Below are 19,632 nucleotides of genomic sequence, written 5' to 3' on the forward strand. Positions count from 1 at the left end.
TAAATGCAGGCTCTGTGCTTCCAGACATGCACTCTAGACGGGGCCCCATGGTGGAAAAGGCTGTTCAAACTGTTCAAGTTGAAAGACCGAGGCAGAGAACAGGTTTAACTGTGCCACAGGAGCACCAGTGGGACAGGAGAAGGGCCCAGAGGACCAGAGGAGAGGGTTCTCGACCTCAAAGAGACTGCAGAGCCACTAGTAAGTGCTGCAGAACCACAGTGAGCAAATGTTTTGTGTTATAGCCACCTAACTGAATGAGAACTGATGGTTTAAGTTCTATCTACATGTATAGTTGTGAATTATAAGTGAGAGTAGGGTTTTTATTTATTTTTTATTTAAGTTAAGCCAGGCCCAGTTGTGACTACTTCTCAGCAGGAAACATGGCGGCAGAATATTGAAAACAGGCCACCACCCAGAAGAAAGCAAGGTAATTATTAGCAATGCAAGTTGGTTAAATTCAGTACATACTCCCAAAAACTTGCAAGTTCTTATACAAACTGCACAATTTTTATTTCTTTAACTCACCTTAGGAGCACAAAGGCGCAGGAGCCGTCGTAGAGGCCAGCTGATGGTGGCTAACGTTCCATCTCCCATCCTTAAGTTTGACACAGACTTTGACTTTGACTCCTCAAATGCACAGTTTAAGGAGGAGCTCGAGAGGGAGGTGCAGGAAAGGAAAAATGTAACTGGTGTGTTCTGAGATGAAATGGCTTAGCTGGAATAAGGCAAATAATAGATTTGGGGGTGATGAATGCATTTTTCTTTTTGCTTAGGTGTTCAAAGATTAGTCTCTATTTTGGCACAGTTTTACAATTCAGAAGCATTCAAGTTAGTGTTAAAGCTGTATTCTTTACCACTTTTTTTTTTTTTTTTTATTATTATTTTTGATAAGTTGACTGAACACCTGAGCTGAGAATATTTTTTTTAAAAAGGCCATATAAGATATTCTTTTCATTAAGCCCTCAAGTTCATTACTATAGTTGTAGTACATGCTTTTCTCGTTTTTCGTGCAGATGGAAATTTTGAGCTAGAGGGGATTCGCTCGACTTCAGAAAATGAACCATGTGGGCCAAAATGCTACTATGACAGGGCGAAGTCTTTCTTTGACAACATCTCATCTGATAATGGGTTCAGGTGATCTTGTGGCATTTCCATCGTTATTCAGGCACTTTTATTTCCCTTTCATCTGTAGCATAAAGCTTATGCTTTTCTGTGTCAACCGGTTCTTTCAGATTAACTTGGGCAGAAGAGCGGAAGCGCAATCTGGAGACTTTTGGGGTCCCTGGACGGTTCTTTAGGGGCCAAGGCTTCAGAGGTGGCTATGCTGGACGAAGAGTAAGAGGACGAGGTGCTGCTCAGCTCGTACCTTCACACAGCCAGAGTGGACTGCTGTAAATACTGAAGTTTGATATGAGGGCACTAGCAAACTCACCTTTTTCAATAATTCCATCTTTTATTTCCTAAATGGACTGTCATTTGTTCTGGCCCTGTAAATGAAGTTCTTTTCCTTTCATTCCCACCCCTGTGGCAGCTATCTTGTGATTATATTGCAGATAGTAACTTTTTGTTTTTGAATGTTTTGAGAAACTTTTTTTTTTTTATGGGAGATTAATATTTAAGTCAACTTTTCTGTTTTTGAGAAAATGTATTTGTTTTGTGAAACTCTGAATTGACCTCTTTAGTGTGTTTAATCTTTGTATATTCACTTAATTTCCAAATGATAATTGTAAATGTGAGCATAAAATGAACTAAACATATTTACATGTTTACTGTTTTCTTTTTTGCTATACTGAATCCACAAGTGGCTTTAATGTGGATAAACTGGAAATTGCAGATCTTGTCTCATGCAGTATGAACTTTAGATTATTCTTTTCATTAGGATCTCCTTTAAGAGCAGCTACTCTTCCTGGGGTCTGTCATATACAATTCATACAATTAAAACATAATCATGCCAACAATACAGTAAAGACTGATACAAAATCAATAAATAGTATTCACTTGCAAATCCAAATAAAGTGTATTCTAAATAAAATTACTCTTTACAGTATAGTTATTAGCCACCACATGTCCATCAAATAATTTATTTTTGCTAAACTCTAAATTTTGATATAGTAAAATATTTAAAGAATATGAATAATCTTAATGAATGATAAAGTAGAAGATATGAATATAATAATGCACAAGCAAGTTTAAACTTGAGGTTTTGTTCAGGAGATCTTTAATTTGGCTTTCTTTTGGTAAGTAATCTGTGTGTGTGTGTGTGTGTTTTAATGCAACCTTAGAAATATAAGAAATACTAAATTAATTTGTATAATGTAGGACATTTGGGTTCTGTTGCACATAAAAAATTTGCCAGCCAAACTAGCCAAAAAATGCATAACCCAAAGAAATTCTTGAGCTTTTAAAAGCAACTTTTCCAAGAAATATTATTCCCTAGAATATTTGTGCACTAAGCGGCTGAACTGCAGACTGGTTGGCTGACACGAATCAAAGGATGGCCCGAATACAGTGAGGAGGAAAAACGGTAGGCTACTCACTGTCCGGGCTAAACCAAAATCCGAGGGAGAGGGACATTCCTCCATTACATTATTTATTGTTTGCGTTATAATTTGAACGCATATTATGAATGTTATTAACAGTAACAAGTTTTCTGTAATTTTGTTCAGATAAAGAAGCAGTTATCACCTTTTCCTTCCTTGGCGACAGAGATCTGAAGGTGGCAGACCCCCTGTTTAGTGGTAATGGAAAAACTATGTAGCCAAATAGAGGGTTGCGCTTAAGATAATAAAAATTAGAATAAAAGGAGCGCTTTTATTTCCCTTATGACAAAATGTCGGTGGCGTTTTCATCGGCGCGCCCCAGGAGTAAAGGGGAGGTGACACAGCAAACCATTCAAAAGGTAAAAAAACAGGAAAAGAAACAAGAGGAAGCAGCAAAAACAAAACATTTTGAAAGCGTCGCGTCATTTACGTTTAGATATTTCACTGTGGATGGGAGTGTGAGGGATCCACCTCCGGTGCAGGGAAAGTAGCCTGTGGTGAAAATGAAAGAAATGGCAACTGGTATTGTAACGTAAGTCGGCTGAAGGTGCGAAGCAAACAAAGCCGTGTCGGATGATGGAGGCGACCGCTTTGAGCTCAGGCAGCGATGATGCTGTCATCCTCACTGATTCTTTCTGACGGATGGACATGTTTACAGATGTGCTTCCGATTGTGTGACTTGTTTCCAGGAATTTTTAAGCGCGACAGTCAGGTGTCTGATAGTTTCCATGCAGACTCCCATCTCTCTGTAGGTTAATGCAATCCAATTACTTGGAGGGAAAAATTTTGTTGGCAGCTAATAATTTAAAGGTGGTTTGGAAAGAAATGAGCAGTTCAAGAAAAACCATGTTACACTGTTATCCTTATATGAACCTTGAGACCAGTGTCTTCTGTGTCCTAAATAAAGACTGACAATTCACATTTAAATTTAGTTTTTATCGTGAATTTTAAAATAAATTAAATTAATCCAGAAAAGAAAAAAAATTCCAAAGCTGGCTGAAATTTTAGGATAACACAAGATATTTTAGTTTACAATTAACCATGCATTCAATGTGTTGTAGACTGAAGTTGTTCTATGTTCCCAAAAGATGCTGGATGAAAATCATCATTTAATACAATGTATTATGGATTACCAAAGCAAAGGAAAGACATCTGAATGCACACAGTAAGTGATATGTGTTACTTAATCTAGAGCAATATCAGCTTTGCATCTGGCAAAAGTAAAGCTGTACCAAATTTCTTCTTTGACAGGTATCAGCAGATCCTGCACAGGAATCTTGTTTATTTGGCCACAATAGCTGATTCAAATCAGAACATGCAGTCTTTACTACCTGCGGTAAGTTTAATACGTCATTTTAGGAGCATGTCACGCAGTTCATTAATAAAAACAATGAGGTTTGCAGGAAGAAAGAAAGATAATGGGAATTAATGCAAGTAATGATTCATATGTCTCTTTATTTTTAGCCTCCAACTGCCAGTATGTCCATGGGTCCTGGAGGGATGGGTCAGAGTGGGGGCCATGGTCCAAGCAACCTTAATGACAGCATGGCACCAGGACTCCCCCCCACTTCCATGATGCAGAGCCAAATGAGCAATGGTGAGAGTTATTGACAAATTTACATTTTTTCCCTCATAAGGCCACATACCTGCTGTACAAACATACAGTTCCTTTTCACTGTCTGTCTCCAGACCTTTGTGCTTCTCTGATCCTGACTTTGCCGCATGTAACCACACCCTGTTTGCATTAGTGCTTCTTCTATATCACTTTAATGCTTGCAGGTATCTGTCAATTTATGTAAAGCTGGAGAGTCTGAATTGTTTGCACCTATCTTCATTTCTGCTTTCTGCTCTGATGAATTTTAACCTAACATTCCTCACTTTACCGACCATAGAAGCTTTCTGTTAGGATGAACTGAATGTGGGAGTATGATAAACATGATGTGACACCATATAAGAACATGTGCTGGCTGCTCTGACTGTGCACGTGTGTCATCAGGCCCAAGCCATGCCCCCATGCAGCAGCAGTCTGGTCTGGTGCAGTCGGCCATTCCCTCCACCAGCAGCTATGGTAGCTCGGTCTCTGGCTACAACCACAGTGTGCCCTCCTCCCAGGGCAGCATGATCCAGGGCCCTGGGCCTGGTTATGGTTCTTCCTCCTCTTCTGCCACATCCCCATCTTCTTCCTCCTCCTCCCGCAGCAACCTCAACATGCAGTCCAGCCAAGGTGAGCCAGGTGTGGAGGAGCACAGTCACAAGACATTAGGTTGTATTGATACAACCGCAAATCTAAAAAAAAGTAAACATAAACACAATGCAATGATTTTTCAATCTCATAAACCAATATTTTATTCACAACAGAATATAGAAAAGGTCTAGTTTTTAAATGTTGATAGTGAGACATTTTGTTATGTCATAAAAGACATTAACTCATCTTGAATTTAACTGTAGCAGTTGTGCTAAAAAGAAATAGCTAGAGCAACATGTTGCAACTAGGTTAACTGACAACAGGTCAGCAACACAATTTGCTTTAAAAAAGAGCATATTCTAGAGGAAGAGTCTCTCAGAAGTAAAGATGGGGAGATGTTCTGCAATCTGCACAAACCTGCATCGACAGGTTGTGGAGCAGTTAAGAGTAATGTTTCTCGATGAGTAAATTTGAATGTGTACAATATCATCAAAGGATTTGGAGAATCTGGAGGCTTCTCTGTGCCGAAGGGCAAAAAGAAAAATCAATGCTGATATACCTGTGATCCTGGACCTCTGAGGTGGCACTGCACTAAAGGAAGGCATTCTGTATTGGAAATAGCTGTGTGGGCATTTCCAGAAATGATCTTCCGTGAACTCAGTTTGCCATTTTATTCACATATACAGATTAAAGCTCTGTCATGCAAGGAGAAGCCATATGAACATGATCCAGAAACCAAGCTGTCTTCTCTGGACCAAAACTCATTCAAAATGAACTGAGGCAAACTGGAAAACTGGTTTGTGGTCACTCAAATTCAACCCACCTTTTTCTCTATCCCAGTTCTATCTTATTAAAAATGGCTGGTGGGCTATCCTACCCACAACTGCCATCAGACAAGAGGCAACGTAAATCTTGAAGATATTTTAAGTAAAGACGTTGGATGATGTTTTAGGAGTTACCCTTGTATGTTTTTATCAAATGCAAAAACATTTTCTCACAAATGTACTGAAGTCAGTATTTAGATTTCCTCCACATTCAGTTCATCAGTGAGGTCGTCTACTTCCTCTGTTCTTGCTTCTTAGTCTCCCTAATATCTGACGCCTGACGCTGAGATGCAGCCCTTCTCTCCCTGGATGTCCTTGTGTTTTTTTTTATTGTGTATCTGTTTGAGTTGTGCTAACTTCTCATGGCTTTTTTTGTTTCTTCCTTTTTTCTGTTTTTTTTTTTTGTTTTTTTTGCATTTTTATTTCTAAGAAACATCTTCAAAGCATCTCTTGAAAGATTTTTCTTTATCAGTCTTGACTGCTTTGGATCAGTTTTGGCTTTTCCCTGATTGCCGTGGACTTCCTGCTACATTTATCTGCTACTGTACATATACTTGTGCAACTTTTTAGCTTTGTGAAGGCTGTGCATTGAATGCTTGTATTTAACCAAGTTTATTGTGTGAGATCATTCCCCCAATAATCCCACCTCCTTCCCAGTCTCAATGATGCACCAACAGTCTACCAGTCAACATTACTCCTCAGCCCAGGCTGGGGGCCAACATTATCAGGGACAGCAGCCACTGGGCATGATGGGGCAGGGCAGTCAAGGAAACAACATGATGTCCCAGAGGCCCATGGGATCCTACCGCTCCTCTCAGCAAGGTAGGTAGGAAAACGCCCTCATGCTAATTTGGTTTGGCACTCAGCTCAGTGAGTTCATTTGGGCTGTGTTTGAGTTCTAATGTGCATTGATGGGTGTGTGTTTGTGTGTGTGGAACTAACTGAGAGAAATGGTTGACAGGTTTGCAACTGTGATGTTGGCAGTTAGAAATGTTATGCTTTTTGTGAAAGCTCCTGATGAGGAATGTGGTTTTAATCAAGAACACAGAGGGAAAGTGATTTTAGACATCTGCAAATGTGTCGATTCCAGACACTTCTCTGCAGACTGGAGTTTTGTCAAATTACGTTTCTGTCTCTGTAAATCACTTAACTTGCTATGTCATTATGTGACTAATAATGGTTCTGCTCAGTCCGTTATGTCATGTGATGGGTGTGGAACAGGCATAATTTGGATATATAAAATTGATGGGACTCTTGTACTCAGTCCTCATTCACCACCACCCTTTTGTAACTGGATGAAGTGCATCCAAACAGAGCAGTGTTGTGGAATTGCTTGGTGACTCCCAACCATTCCAGTATCGATTACTTGGCTATTGCAATGTTTTTTTTATCTGTTTTTTCTGTTGTCGTATCTGGAAGTGAAACATAAGTTTCTCTGAAGTCATTTGCACTTGTTGGAGGTGATCTGATCAAAATGTTTTCTAATGGACCGAGGGAGATAATGTGATTTGAAAAGGAGATTAGAGATTTCTAAAGATTTGGTTAAAAGATCCTGTTTTTTTTATGATTTGGTTTGCTAAAACTCATAGCATGTGGGAAAAGTGGAATCTGGAGTTTCTGCACACCACCGGCCAGCAGAGATAAGATTATCCCTGATATCTTGCTTCCTGTAGTCCCAATTTTCTCCTTAATAATGGCAATTTATGGATTGAATTATTCAGCACATTTTCTTCATTTTGAATACAATTTCTAAAAGTTAGGTTTGCCAGGAAACTGTTTCATAATATTATTACTTATAATTTTGCTGTTTAAAGGTCCAATTCCAGATCCTCCCCTTAGCTTTTGCCTCTACAGAATGGGTCCCCACTCCACTTTTTCCAATAAAAGATGCCCCTTTTCTTTTGAAGATATTGGAATAGTGATTATCTAGCTAGGCCTTCAGACAAGGCATCAGGGGCCATTTGGATCTTATCTCTGAAAAATGAAGGAGTAGGACCAAGGGGAGTAATTTGCATCAGGCACAAATTTCTGGCTCAACTACACCCCCTTTCCAGAGACATAAAAAGGCAAACAATCTTAAAGAGGTAATAATTTCATGAGGATCCTTAGAAATCTCTCAACAACCAGCATTTAGGTAGAAATGGTTTAAAACAGAAAATAGTAACCAAAAAGTCAGATACACCCACATAGAATTGAACTTCTTTAAAATTATTTAACTATTATATCTCAAAATTAAACATTATTGTTATTAGTTAAATATATATATAAACAGAATAAAATTATGATCCCTTTAGTGTCCAACTCAGCGGCAAATTGGTTTAACATTTTAACCAATCGCGGTGTCGCCTGTCTTGCAGGATCTGCACAGCAGTACATGGGACAAGACGAGTTCTACGGAGAGCAGTATGGACACACTCAGAGCTCCAGCGAGCCCATAAACCAGCAGTATTACCCTGATGGTAATCATGCACATCCATGAACACACAGCTCTCAACTACACCCCCTCCACAACAGTTCATATCATTTCCTTTCAGTGCAATTTGCACAAGCCCAAGCCAGATTGACAGATAAAAAACACACACACAAAAAACTCAATTTTGACATTTTAACTCTGTTTTCTGCCAGTGTGTCTGTGTCCATACTGACCCCACCGGTGTGCCGAAATTTCAGATTTCAGTGTGTTGTTGCAGTGAACGGATGAGGGTGCTTCTGTTAGCGTTCCATGTTAAGCTTTAAATGAGAGGCCTTGAAACTAGCAGGTTTTGCTTTTAATTTAGTTGTTTTACATGAATTGTGAGTTTCAGGTTAGTCATTTATTTGCTGTATGTCAGCGGGTTTTATCACAGCAGGGGAGCTTTGGTGTGTGTTAAATTATATTCTCTACAGGTCACGGGGAATACTCATATCAACAGTCATCATATGGTGAACAAGGCTATGACAGATCATTTGATGAGTCTTCACAGCATTACTATGAAGGAGGTAACAATTGTATATATTTATTATATATAAATATAGATATATTTTTGTAATATTTTCCAGCAAATTTCAATTTAGTTTGCTAGAGCACTTCTAAACAAAACTGCGATAAGGGGTTAAAACTCACACTTCATACCTGACATTAGTATCTGGTGTTTATACCTTCAGGTAACTCTCAGTACAGTCAGCAGCAGCCACCATATCAGCAGAGCTCTGGCCAGCAGCAGCCCTTCAGCCAGCAGCAGTACTCCTCCCAACAAGGTTACAGCGGGCAGCCACAGGGATACGGTACAATAACTCATATGCCGTCATTTACTGTGTGCAGTCTGGGAAACATAAACACTAAAATACATAAAAATGGGCAAATAAACTTAACTTGCATTTACAGGCCCTGGCCAGGGAGGCTCATCGCAGTATTCTCAGTATCAACAGGGTCAGAGCCAACAGTATGGATCCTATCGCTCTTCCCAGGGAGGCCCAGGAGCACAAACGCAGAGGCCCTACACCTATGACCAGGTACATGACTAATTCCAATTAAACACACATCAAATGGATGCAAATAATCTGACATTTCAATCTAATCATTTTAGGTAGAAATTAAATACTGATTTTGAACCATTTAATTAAAAATTCAGAAGGGAAATATGTGTTTTTGTTAGTTCTCTTAACACAAATACTTCAAGTTACTAATATTGTAATAAAAACATTATGAATCAATGCAGAGGAAATATATTTTTCCTTTTTAATGGGAGAAGATAACAAGAAAACATATAAAATATATATACTTAGTTGTAATATTTTTTTCTTTTTTTACTTTTCAGGGTCAGTATGGAAATTATCCACAATAAGGAATCACACTGTTTACTGTTGGAAGATGGAGCGGTTCCACAATAATGCACTCAGCTGGATTAGAAGATCTGGCTGCATCAGATTTATTATCCTTTCATTATCATCATTCCAACTATGATTACATGCTCTAGTCAAATGTTATTCTTCCTTTCATGCTACTAGGATAGTGGAGGATATGAAATGCGACTGGTTACCTGTGAAAAGTCAGATTACTTACAGAATCACAACAGAATCAGTTAATGTTCCATATAAGCTCCTAAAAATGAGCAGCAGAGGCATTAGATCTGCCTCAGCTTCCTGCAGATGCTCTTCTATTAACTATTCTCTATTGAATCCCTGACCTTTATCACTTATTTAATTTTACTAGCTTTTTTGATGTCCTTTTATCTGGTGTGCAGAGCAGAATTTCTGTGTTCAAAACAGTGTGGCTCTGAAAAGAAAATTAGCCTTGAAGGAAATCTTCCTTGGTATTTTATTTCTTTTTTTATGGAAAGCTTTTGCTTCAAGTCCTAGTTGAGGTACTTTATCTCAAGATAGGGGAGATTAATTCAGTGAAGATAAAACTGTTGGTCCTTAAAACCTAGCCTGATCAGGGGGGTTGTTTGTGTAGGTCAAACTGTGATGTGTTGCTGTGAGGTCTAACATTAAATGTATTCATGTTACATATGTCTCACTGAGGTAATAGGCCTGATAGATAGCAGACTGATCAAGATTAAAAAGTGTGTGTCATTGTCCATGATAATCTTACATCGTGGTAGTATTTCTGACACTATGTTCTAGTGGCATTGCTCTTGCAGAGACATATATGTGCAGAGTTAAAAAGTGTCTGGTGCCATTCACTAGATTTGTTCCTTTCTTTTTTATACATGAAAATGCATTGCCACTTTTGTCTGCACTTTATTTTGCAGTGACAGTTTACGTATTGTCTGATATTTTGTATTATTGTGCGATTCAGACTGTTTAGAAGCGGTCCTCAAAAAGCCAAAGCGATCCAGGAACAAAAGAGTAACATGTCCTGCACCTCTACTTCAAAAAGTGCAATACGCCCAGTCAGTCATTTTGAAGCTGGTTCTAATGGTGAACCCACATTTTATCATTATCTGTAGTGTTTTGACATGCAGTATTAGCAAAAGCAGTGGTTGGTTTATCTCTGCATATTCAAAGTCATGCTGCAGGTTTCCAAGAATATTTTCTATGTATTTATGTGACTTACGGATGACCTGTTTGAAGATATTAACAAAGCATAATTCTTACTATTTCTGTTTCTTTTTCATGAAAATGTTTTATTATAACTGACATTACAGTTTAATTAATATTTAGACTAAGTTCCTAATTTTATGTGTTGAACAAAGACTTTCTTTTTTATTATATATATCCATCCATCCATCATTACAAAATCGACATGTTTTAGGTCTTTGTTGTTTATTTTGTTGTTGCTTTAGACAGACAACACCTCTTAAGTCTTTGTTTTTTTAGTAGTATATGTACAACAGTTATTAGTATGGTTGTGAGGGTCCAGCTTTGCAGTATTCTGTTGAAACTCAACTTACCTCAGAGGGCAGAACAACACAGTAGTTGCAGTCATTTTGCAGGGGGGTAATAAAAAAGAGATACATGGCTGTCAAACAGCTAAATGACTAAGTAACACTCAACACTGACAATCACAGGCTTCTCTGTACTATAATGGATTGTTAACTGTGTATCGTGTAAGTGTGAACTGAACATGTATGGCAAGTCTTTTCCAGTTGTTTGTGTGCTATTATTCATGGATGGCACACCTTGTTTGTGTGTATGTGTGTGTGTGTGTGTTTGCACAATTGCTAGAAAAGGAGAGAGTTGAGTTTGATGTGCATAATCCAAATATGAATGTTATATGCTTATCTGTTGTACGACTGCATTGCCTGATCTTTTCTGCTGTCTTTTGTTACTCTTTGTTATATAAAAATTAAACTGCTGTTAACCTTTTGTGTGTCTGGAATATTTACTTTTAAGAAGCTGCATATGACGAGTTTTTGTTTTTTGGACTGGAGATATGGGGTGTACCCTGCTTCTTACCTGATAGCCGCTGAGATGGGCTCCAGCCTCCCCCTGGCCCCATTACCCTGCATAAGAATAACCAGTTATAGACAAGGGATGGATGGATGAATGAAAGACACTGACAGGATTTATATTTTCACTTTTGTTTGTTCCACATTTATTTGACAGATTGATTGTGGATACACATGTTGTTCTCAAGATTCAGATGATGCACTTAGCCATTGAAAAGGCATGAATGAGAACATGGTGAACAAATGTAATTTTTATTTAATCAGGAGGGTACCCATGTCCTTGGCCTTTCCTGACTCATTCTCTGTTTTTCCTCCAAGCCCCATTACCACACAACCTTACATCATCTCTACTTTTGACCCTGTTTATCTGCCGCTGTTGTTCTACCTGTGTCTGGAATTTGAAAATCGTGTTTATACAGTCTATATATTTACCAACTGAAGGTTGGTGCACACTGAGATGTTAAAGATACCGAGTCGAAGGTAGAGAAAAAATATATTTGCAGTGCAAATTATTTCAGCTTGTAAGTTAAGATTCAAGATTATGATTAATTTGTTGTCATTCAACATACATCAAAGAACAAAGTTATGAACCTGGTTCCATAAAAACAAGAAAGAAAGAAAGGAAGAAAGAAAAAGAAAAATTGAGGAATTTAAATTTTAGGAGAAAGGGGACTTTTAAAATTTGAAATACACATTCCAGGACAGAAGGTGGCGGTAGAGTGCTAGACAGGAAAAACTAAACATGCTATTTGTCGATCTGGTTAACTTTATGTCCTTTCGCGGTTTCCGTAGTCTATAGAGCGGTCAGTAAACATGCTGCTAAAAATAAAAGCATGTCCTTTCTGAATTCGAATTAACCATTTAATTTAACCAGCCATTAATGACTTAAAATTCAGACTATACTGTATTTGTCTTGCTTTTAGCGATTTCTATGCCGAAAAACGAGGTGAGTTGACAATCTCAAATCAACTTTAGCTAGTTTAAATTACCGTCTGTAGAGCCGCACAATGCTTGCAGTGTTGTCGAGAGTTAAAAGAGCTTGCTGGCACTCCTCGGAGATACTTTCAAGATGCACTTTTATACAAGAGGTCCCAAAGGACGAACTGGGCCTTTTCTGTCCTGTATCAGCGCTTTGGAGGCGTTCAGGAGGTGTCAGAAATGTCAGTATCTCCTTAACGCTTTACGCGAAAGTCAAAGGAAACCAAAAGAAGAGAGAGATGTCTGAAAAGAAGCTGGTAGGTGTTTGATCTAGTGTCCTATCAGTTTTCTTAAAGACTACCACAGGGTAATGAATTTTATTAGTAATGAACGTTTTTTTTTTCTTTACTTTTTTTTTTTCCTTTTTCATCTATTGCTTAAAGTGTGTTTTAAATCTGAAGTCAGTCTGCTGTTTACATAACTGATTGCTAGATTATTAAAACACAAATGTAAGTTTATTTCTCCACCTTTTAGTAATAGGTACGACCTTTTGTAGATGGCTGTGCTCAATTTGTCATCTTAAAAAATGCTATAGTTTATTATCCATCAGTGGTGTAAAACTGCATTAATAGGCGTCTTTCATCCATCCATCCATTTTCTTCAGCTTCTCCAGTCGGGTTGTGGGGGCAGCTGGCAAAGCAGGGAAGCCCAGACTTCCCTCTCCCTGGCCACATTCACCAGCTTGTCCAGGGGGGATCCCGGGGCGTTCCCAGGCCAGCCATGAGATGTAGTCCGTCCAGCGTGTCCTGGGTCATCCCTGGGGCCGACTCACGGTGGGACATGCCCAGAACACCTCACCAGGAAGGTGTCCAGGAGGCATCCTATGTGTCAATTTGGATTGACTTCCGGTTGAGTGAACGTTGGCATGTCTGTTGCCGCTGCTCACCTGTAAAATTTAAAATTATTTTACGACAAATTCCTACCTGGGACCTCTGGCTCGCTTTTCTTTTCACAAGAAGTGATGTGGATTCATCAGACCATATGCTGTTTTGCAGTCGGCTGGCTCCTTGTGTCTCTTGTCCACCTGCAAGCAGGCGCACTCCTCCAGTATTCCGCTGCTGAACTTTTAAAACTTTGCCGCCACACCTGCACTCCACAGCCACCACCTGGTCTTGACATCCACCCGGACATCGCCCTTCAGCCCCGTCGGAGATACATTCACTGCGGATCGCGCGGTAAGCTTCATTACACTGACTCTTACTCCATAAAATCAACTTGGTCCGCTACTCGCCGTCATCCCCGTACTGCTGGCCGTGGTGTTAATCACAGTGTCCTGGCCAGCCTGCTTAGGTCGGATAACCCTGCGGCCAAGAACAATTCCACCACCGTCAGCTTTGGCTTCCTTAACATCCACTCTCTCTGCAGCAAAAGGCATCTGATGCAGGATGTTCTTGTGGATCAAAAGCTGGACATCTTGTGCCTGACTGAAACTTGGCAGCAGCCAAATGACTTTGCATCGCTCCACGAGTCAGCCCCGCCGGGGTTTGTTTACACCTGCCTTACCCGCACGTGTGGCAGGACCGGAGGTCTCGCGATGTTACACCGCGAGAGTTGGAAAGTCGTGTCTGTCGCTGCTGCTCCCGTGTTCTTCTCGTTCGACTACTCTGCCTCACTGCTGCCTGGAAGCTCTCCTACAATTGTTGCTACCATCTACCGTCCTCCAAAACATAATAAGGACTTTTTAAATGACTTCTCCAATCTCCTTACACTTTCATCCATCGGCATCACTCACATCCCCCTCACCTGCACACAATTCATTCAAATGAAATCCCATGTATCAAACTCTTTCCCTGTCTCTGCTGGTGTGCCCCAGGGCTCAGTCCTGGGGCCCCTCCTTTTCATTATCTACATTCTTCCACTTGGTTACATCTTTCGCAGACACAATATTAATTTTCACTGCTACGCGGACGACACCCAGCTCTACCTCTCTACCAAACCATCCTCTTCACTTCCACCAACCTCTCTTACCACCTGTCTACAAGAAATTCATTCTTGGTTTTCATCCAACTTCCTCAAACTCAACAGTTCTAAAACAGAAGTGCCTACTGGTAGGCACGCCCCACACTCTCCAAATCTGATAGTTTTCCCATTTCCGTAAACAACTCAACTGTCCTTCCCTCCCATCAGGTAAAGAGTCTGGGTGTCGTCCTTGACAGCACTCTTTACTTTCACTCTTTCCTTTCACTCCCACATTAACAGTATCACCCGGTCTGCATATTTTCACTTGAGAAACATTTCTCGTCTCCGTCCCTCTCTCACCCCTCCACACCACTGCCATCCTCGTCCACAGTCTTGTTACCTCCCGGATTGACTATTGCAACTGTCTCCTCTTTGGTCTCCCCAATAAATCCCTCCAGAAACTGCAGCTCCTCCAAAACTCTGCGGCATGCATCATTACATTCAGCCTCTCTGCTCCCCATCTCTTGAACTCTCTTCCCCCTGACATCCGTAGCATACACTCTCTTCCTCTCTTCAAATCACAACTCAAAACACATTTGTTCAGACAGTCCTATGCCATCTAGTCACTCTCCATCTTTATGTTGTCCTCCGTTCCGTTTTGTTTTGTACTTATTGTTTTTTTTAAACTATTTTAATGTTCTTTTGTACAGTGTTCTTGGGTGTTTTGAAAGGTGCTTTTAAATAAAATGTATTATTATTATCCTAACCAGAGGTCCGAGCCACCTCATCTGGCTTCTCTCGATGTGGAGGATTAGGGACTCTAATCTGAGCCCCTCCCGGATCACCGAGCTTCTCAACCTATCTCTAAGGGAGGACCCGGCCACCCTGTGGAGAAAACTCATTTCAGCCGCTTGTATTTGTGATCTCTTTCTTTCGGTCCCTACCCACAGTTTGTAACCATAGGTGAGGGTAGGAACGTATTGTATATCAACCTGTAAATCAAGGGCTTTGCCTTTTGGCTCAGCTCCTTCTTCACCTCGACAGACGGATGCAGAGGCCACATTACTGCAGACGCCGCACCGATCCGCCTTTCGGATCTCCCGCTCCATTCTTCCCTCACTCGTGAACAAGACCCAAAGATACTTGAACTCTTTCACTTGGGGCAGGACCTCATTCATGACCCAGAAAAAGCATTCCATTATAAGGGTTTAAGCTGTATTTTTTATCTGTATCGTAGTTTATTATTTATCGAATAGTAAACTGTGAACATACTTTGGTAAACTGCTAAAAAAAATAATGTGAATATTCTTATATGTCCTGATCTGACTGCATTTTTTAAAATGTAAACCACAGACCCGTCACTTTGTGGACCACCGACGTGTGAAACTGGTAGCAGGATCGGGCGGTAAAGGTGCCTGCAGCTTTAACAGTGAGCCAAGAAAAGAGTGGGGTGGTCCTGATGGAGGGAATGGAGGGGATGGAGGAAGCATCGTTATAAAGGGTAAGGAGGCTACAGCAATACTGACAATCATTCATTTATAGTTCAGTTTCCTCATCATGGCATTTAGTATTTTAATATTAAATGGCCCATATAATTCTTATTTACAGGCCTGTTTTTATTTGTTCATATTCTTTAATGTAAAAGAATAAAAAAAATAGCTGAAGTAACTATTGTCACTCTCTGTCTGAAGCAACCCTAAATATGTCAGATTAGCTGTATGAAACAGATGCTTAAGGAGTAAGGAATGTCAAACTGAATATTTTTGTAGCAAAACATGACATGAAAACATACAACACTTGGAGAAACTGAAGTAAATTATCCTTATCATCCTATAATGCGTTTTCATCCATTTCCTTGGCATGCTTTCAGCTGACAGGTTTGTCAAATCACTGGCACAAGTGCTTCCTGTTTACAAAGGAGAGGATGGCCAATCAGGGAGCAGAAAGAATTGTTATGGACGGAATGGCAGCACAACCTACATTTCTGTGAGTCCATGCATTTAATCATGTATGTACAGTTTTTTTTCTCTTTTGTTTCTGTCTTCATGTGTCCTCTTCTGTAACTTTTATTTATTAAAGGTACCATTAGGAACTATAGTGAAGGAACAGGGTAAAACCATACTGGACATTGATAAGCATGGTCAGGAGTATTTGGCTGTATTTGGAGGGGCTGGAGGGAAGGGGAACCGATTCTTTTTATCGAATGAGAACCGTGCCCCAATGACTGCAACCCCGGGTGTGACAGGCCAGGAGCGGGTCCTCCAGCTGGAGCTGCACACTATGGCCCATGCAGGACTGGTGAGAGGGAAAACTCTCTTTCAAAAATAAATTTCAGTGTTATGGCTTGCACGAGTTCAGAGCTTTTCTGTTATGTGTTAATACCCTCAGGTTGGCTTCCCAAATTCTGGGAAATCCTCACTGTTGAGAGCTATCTCCAATGCCAGGCCTGCTGTGGCTGCTTACCCTTTTACAACACTTAACCCACATGTAGGAATTGTCAAGTACAGAGATCACGAGCAAGTTGCAGGTAGCTGGGTTTAAGCAGACCATTGATAGAATATAGGATTCTCATGTGTATATAGTTGATGCATATGCTGTGCCTTTATCTTTACTCTGAACAGTTGCTGACATCCCAGGGATCATTCGAGGAGCCCATCTAAACCGAGGCTTGGGTATCTCCTTCCTGCGCCACATAGAGCGCTGTCGTTTCCTCCTCTTCGTTTTGGATCTGTCAACATCGGAGCCCTGGACCCAGCTTCAGCACTTGCGTTATGAACTGGACAAGTATGAACCTGGTTTGTCCCAGCGGCCCCAGGTTATTGTAGCCAATAAAATGGACCTACCTGAAGCACGGGAGAAGCTTGGGACTCTGAGGAGCCATGTCACCCAGAGGGTAATACCCGTGTCTGCTCTCACTGGACAAAACACAGAGGAACTAATCCTCCACCTGAGAGAATTGTACGATGGCTACCTCCAAGAAGAAGGTAGTGGGGATGGCAAACCTACAAGGTGGTAGGAAATATATTTATATTAAAGCACTGGATGGGTTGATTGTAATTAAATTGCTTAATAAACATATTTTATATATAAAAAGGAAAATTTTGTGTTTTGTCTTTTATAGTTTAGAACAGTTGTGTGTTACATGGCATGTACAGGTATTACAAAGTCTGTCGATGTGTTAAACTCGCTATGCTGAAGTCTGCCTCTTACCTGATGGTTACTGGGATAGGCTCCAGCCATTCTGTGCCCTAAAATAGAGCAAAGACAGTATAGAAAATGAATGAATAACAAATAGATTTTAGGAGGCTGTAGTTCAGGTAGAAGAGAAGTTGTTCACCAACTGGAAGTGTTGGTGGATCGATCTGGCTTTCCAGACTATATGCTGAAGTGTCATTGGCCAAGACATGAAAGCCCATGTTCCCCCGATGTGTCTATCAGGGTATGAATGTGTGTGATAACTGAAAGCACTTAGTATAAAAACAATAAAGTGTTGTGTGAGTGTGTGTGATCAGATGAATGTGTCATGTTGTGTAAAAGGGCTTTGAGTTGTAAACATATGACTAGAAAAAGTGCTGTATTAGCACAGTCCATTTACCATTTGTGCACATGAAGATACAAAAGATATGTTTTAGAAAATGCCAGAGAGATGGAAATTATCAGCAAACTTAACACCGCACAGCAGGATAGTTCCTAGTTCTTACCTTGGAAGGGTACTCTGGTTTCTTCCCATAGTATAAAAAACATGATCTTTTGAAACTGTATTAAAAGAATTCAGGAAAAGATGAAGAATAAAATAAATGAACAACAGCAGAATAACACAAGATTTGTTGGTTATTTTTATTTCAGTGGAAGGAGAAGAGGAGAAGGCTCTGTCATAGACTGGAAACCTGTTCAGGTTGTGTCCTTCCTCTCACCTGATAGCAGCTGGGATAGGCTCCAGCACCCCTGCAACTCTGCATTGGAATCAGCAGGTATGGCCAAAGAATGGATGGATAGAAAAGAGAAGAGATGCCATGCATTGATATGAACAAACCTTCCCTCTAAGAGGCCAAATAAATCTAAAACATGCAACAAAACCCCCCGAAAACAACACTACCACAGGGTCCCCTTACTGTGGGACAAATAGGCCTGTCTTTAAACCTCTTTTCCACTTATATCCAAAAAAGCAATTTACAGTAAATAAGAAGTTTATTCTGATTTTCAAGTTATAACTGTCTGCAATGTACTGTATGCACAGTTAAAGTCCAAACAGTAGTGTTTGTAGCTGCAATGTTAAATTGTGCCACTAGGGGGCAGGAGAATACCAAAATAAACTCAGCCCCTATAGGTGGCAAAACATGACTAAAAAGATGCATAACTACTTTTACTTTTTGCTAAATCAACCTATGTTTTCATGGATATACATGCATGTTGTAGTTTTTTCAAGTTTGTATCATAATGTTATTTCTTCCTTATGTTGATAAAATGTATAATAATGAGACTACTTACTGTTTGTTAACAGTATTCTTTCTCCAAGCTAGATGTATAGCTGAACCAGGATGTTGACTTTTGTGGTGAGGCCAGACAGCCCTTTCTTTGGAAGGATAGACTGAAAAGTTGGTCAATCAGACCACATCCCAGTGACAGCATACCATTTCCTGTTGTTTTCTCCTCTCTAGAAAATGTGCCGGAGCTTTACACAACATACATGTCCTAAACCTGTTTTAGCTTCTGCACAAAATACACATGACTTTAAACATAATGCCTGACTCTCCTCGGTTGGTTGGAGATTCACGACAGTCCACATAATTGTCCTTTAATTCTTTAACGACTCCGGCACGGACATACACAATTTTTTATCAGTCATGTAGAGTGGATCTTTTCTGTGTGGACTTAGACAAATTCTGGAAAGATGTTTTGCTTCTCTCACTTTAAGGAGGGTCTTCCAGGCCTTCCAGAAGGAAGAATGTAACCTGTGGAGAATGTAAACCTCCAGGGTGATCATGGAGGCTGTTCACATGTTGCATGAATAGAGTATTCATGTGAAAACTTCTTTAAATACCCGTATTCATCTGAAGGCACAGCTGTCATTTGCTTTAACACTGTTTGAGATTTCATGATATGTTTTGGTTGGTTTGTTATGTTTTGCAGGCATGGTGGGGAAAACTCAAGATTATATTTTATAGATATCCCGATGGAAGAGCAGACAGGACCTTGCTGCTTAAATTCCAGCAGCCCCCATAGGCTGATTACATCTAAAGACACACTGTTTACTAGTAGAAGCACTGTAGATATTTATTAAATTTGAACAATGTAGGTTTGTAGGATTTGTAGATTTTCCAGATTTGTACTTC

At 40.0% G+C, this 19,632-nt stretch overlaps 3 protein-coding genes and 1 long non-coding RNA gene across 9 annotated transcripts in view; 3 read left to right on the forward strand and 1 right to left on the reverse strand.

The window, feature by feature from the left end:
• The window catches only part of lsm14b (LSM family member 14B), a 2,781-nt gene extending 1,014 nt beyond the window's left edge, over positions 1-1,767 (forward strand). The window contains exons 4-8 of the mRNA XM_042003164.1: positions 10-198; positions 341-427; positions 531-689; positions 1,014-1,134; positions 1,233-1,767. Coding sequence (XP_041859098.1) covers positions 10-198; positions 341-427; positions 531-689; positions 1,014-1,134; positions 1,233-1,395 — 719 coding nt within the window. The 3' untranslated portion in view covers positions 1,396-1,767. The remainder of the gene's footprint in view (positions 1-9; positions 199-340; positions 428-530; positions 690-1,013; positions 1,135-1,232) is intronic.
• The window catches only part of LOC121651185 (calcium-responsive transactivator-like), a 14,661-nt gene extending 3,322 nt beyond the window's left edge, over positions 1-11,339 (forward strand). The window contains exons 1-11 of one of the 6 annotated variants that reach the window (XM_042003158.1): positions 2,792-2,899; positions 3,629-3,705; positions 3,792-3,876; positions 4,005-4,137; positions 4,537-4,764; positions 6,207-6,371; positions 7,907-8,008; positions 8,436-8,528; positions 8,694-8,813; positions 8,914-9,041; positions 9,347-11,339. In XM_042003158.1, the coding sequence (XP_041859092.1) occupies positions 2,831-2,899; positions 3,629-3,705; positions 3,792-3,876; positions 4,005-4,137; positions 4,537-4,764; positions 6,207-6,371; positions 7,907-8,008; positions 8,436-8,528; positions 8,694-8,813; positions 8,914-9,041; positions 9,347-9,373 (1,227 nt within the window). In that variant the 5' untranslated portion in view covers positions 2,792-2,830 and the 3' untranslated portion in view covers positions 9,374-11,339. The other 5 variants (XM_042003160.1, XM_042003159.1, XM_042003161.1 and 2 more) reach the window with 5 other exon arrangements.
• LOC121651188 lies at positions 8,774-12,541 on the reverse strand. The gene is made up of 3 exons (XR_006012405.1): positions 12,412-12,541; positions 11,430-11,476; positions 8,774-8,851 (listed from the first exon to the last, which is right to left on the reverse strand). It is a non-coding gene; the product is annotated as an uncharacterized LOC121651188 (long non-coding RNA).
• mtg2 (mitochondrial ribosome-associated GTPase 2) lies at positions 12,206-17,398 on the forward strand. The gene is made up of 6 exons (XM_042003157.1): positions 12,206-12,657; positions 15,653-15,800; positions 16,170-16,285; positions 16,379-16,597; positions 16,688-16,826; positions 16,921-17,398. The coding sequence occupies exons 1-6, from the start codon at positions 12,430-12,432 to the stop codon at positions 17,313-17,315; spliced, it is 1,245 nt and encodes a 414-aa protein (XP_041859091.1). The 5' UTR covers positions 12,206-12,429; the 3' UTR covers positions 17,316-17,398.
• Positions 17,399-19,632: the final 2,234 nt, after the last annotated feature.

Source organism: Melanotaenia boesemani, chromosome 13 (genome assembly GCF_017639745.1).
Source record: "Melanotaenia boesemani isolate fMelBoe1 chromosome 13, fMelBoe1.pri, whole genome shotgun sequence".
In the NCBI taxonomy this organism is placed as follows: domain Eukaryota; kingdom Metazoa; phylum Chordata; class Actinopteri; order Atheriniformes; family Melanotaeniidae; genus Melanotaenia; species Melanotaenia boesemani.

Coding starts and splice junctions, on each gene's coding strand:
- mtg2 (XM_042003157.1), top strand. CDS start 12,430: ATGCTTGCAGTGTTGTCGAGAGTTAAAAGAGCTTGCTGGCACTCCTCG. Junction 16,286..16,378: donor GCAGCACAACCTACATTTCT/GTGAGTCCATGC, acceptor TATTTATTAAAG/GTACCATTAGGAACTATAGT. Junction 16,598..16,687: donor CTATGGCCCATGCAGGACTG/GTGAGAGGGAAA, acceptor TAATACCCTCAG/GTTGGCTTCCCAAATTCTGG.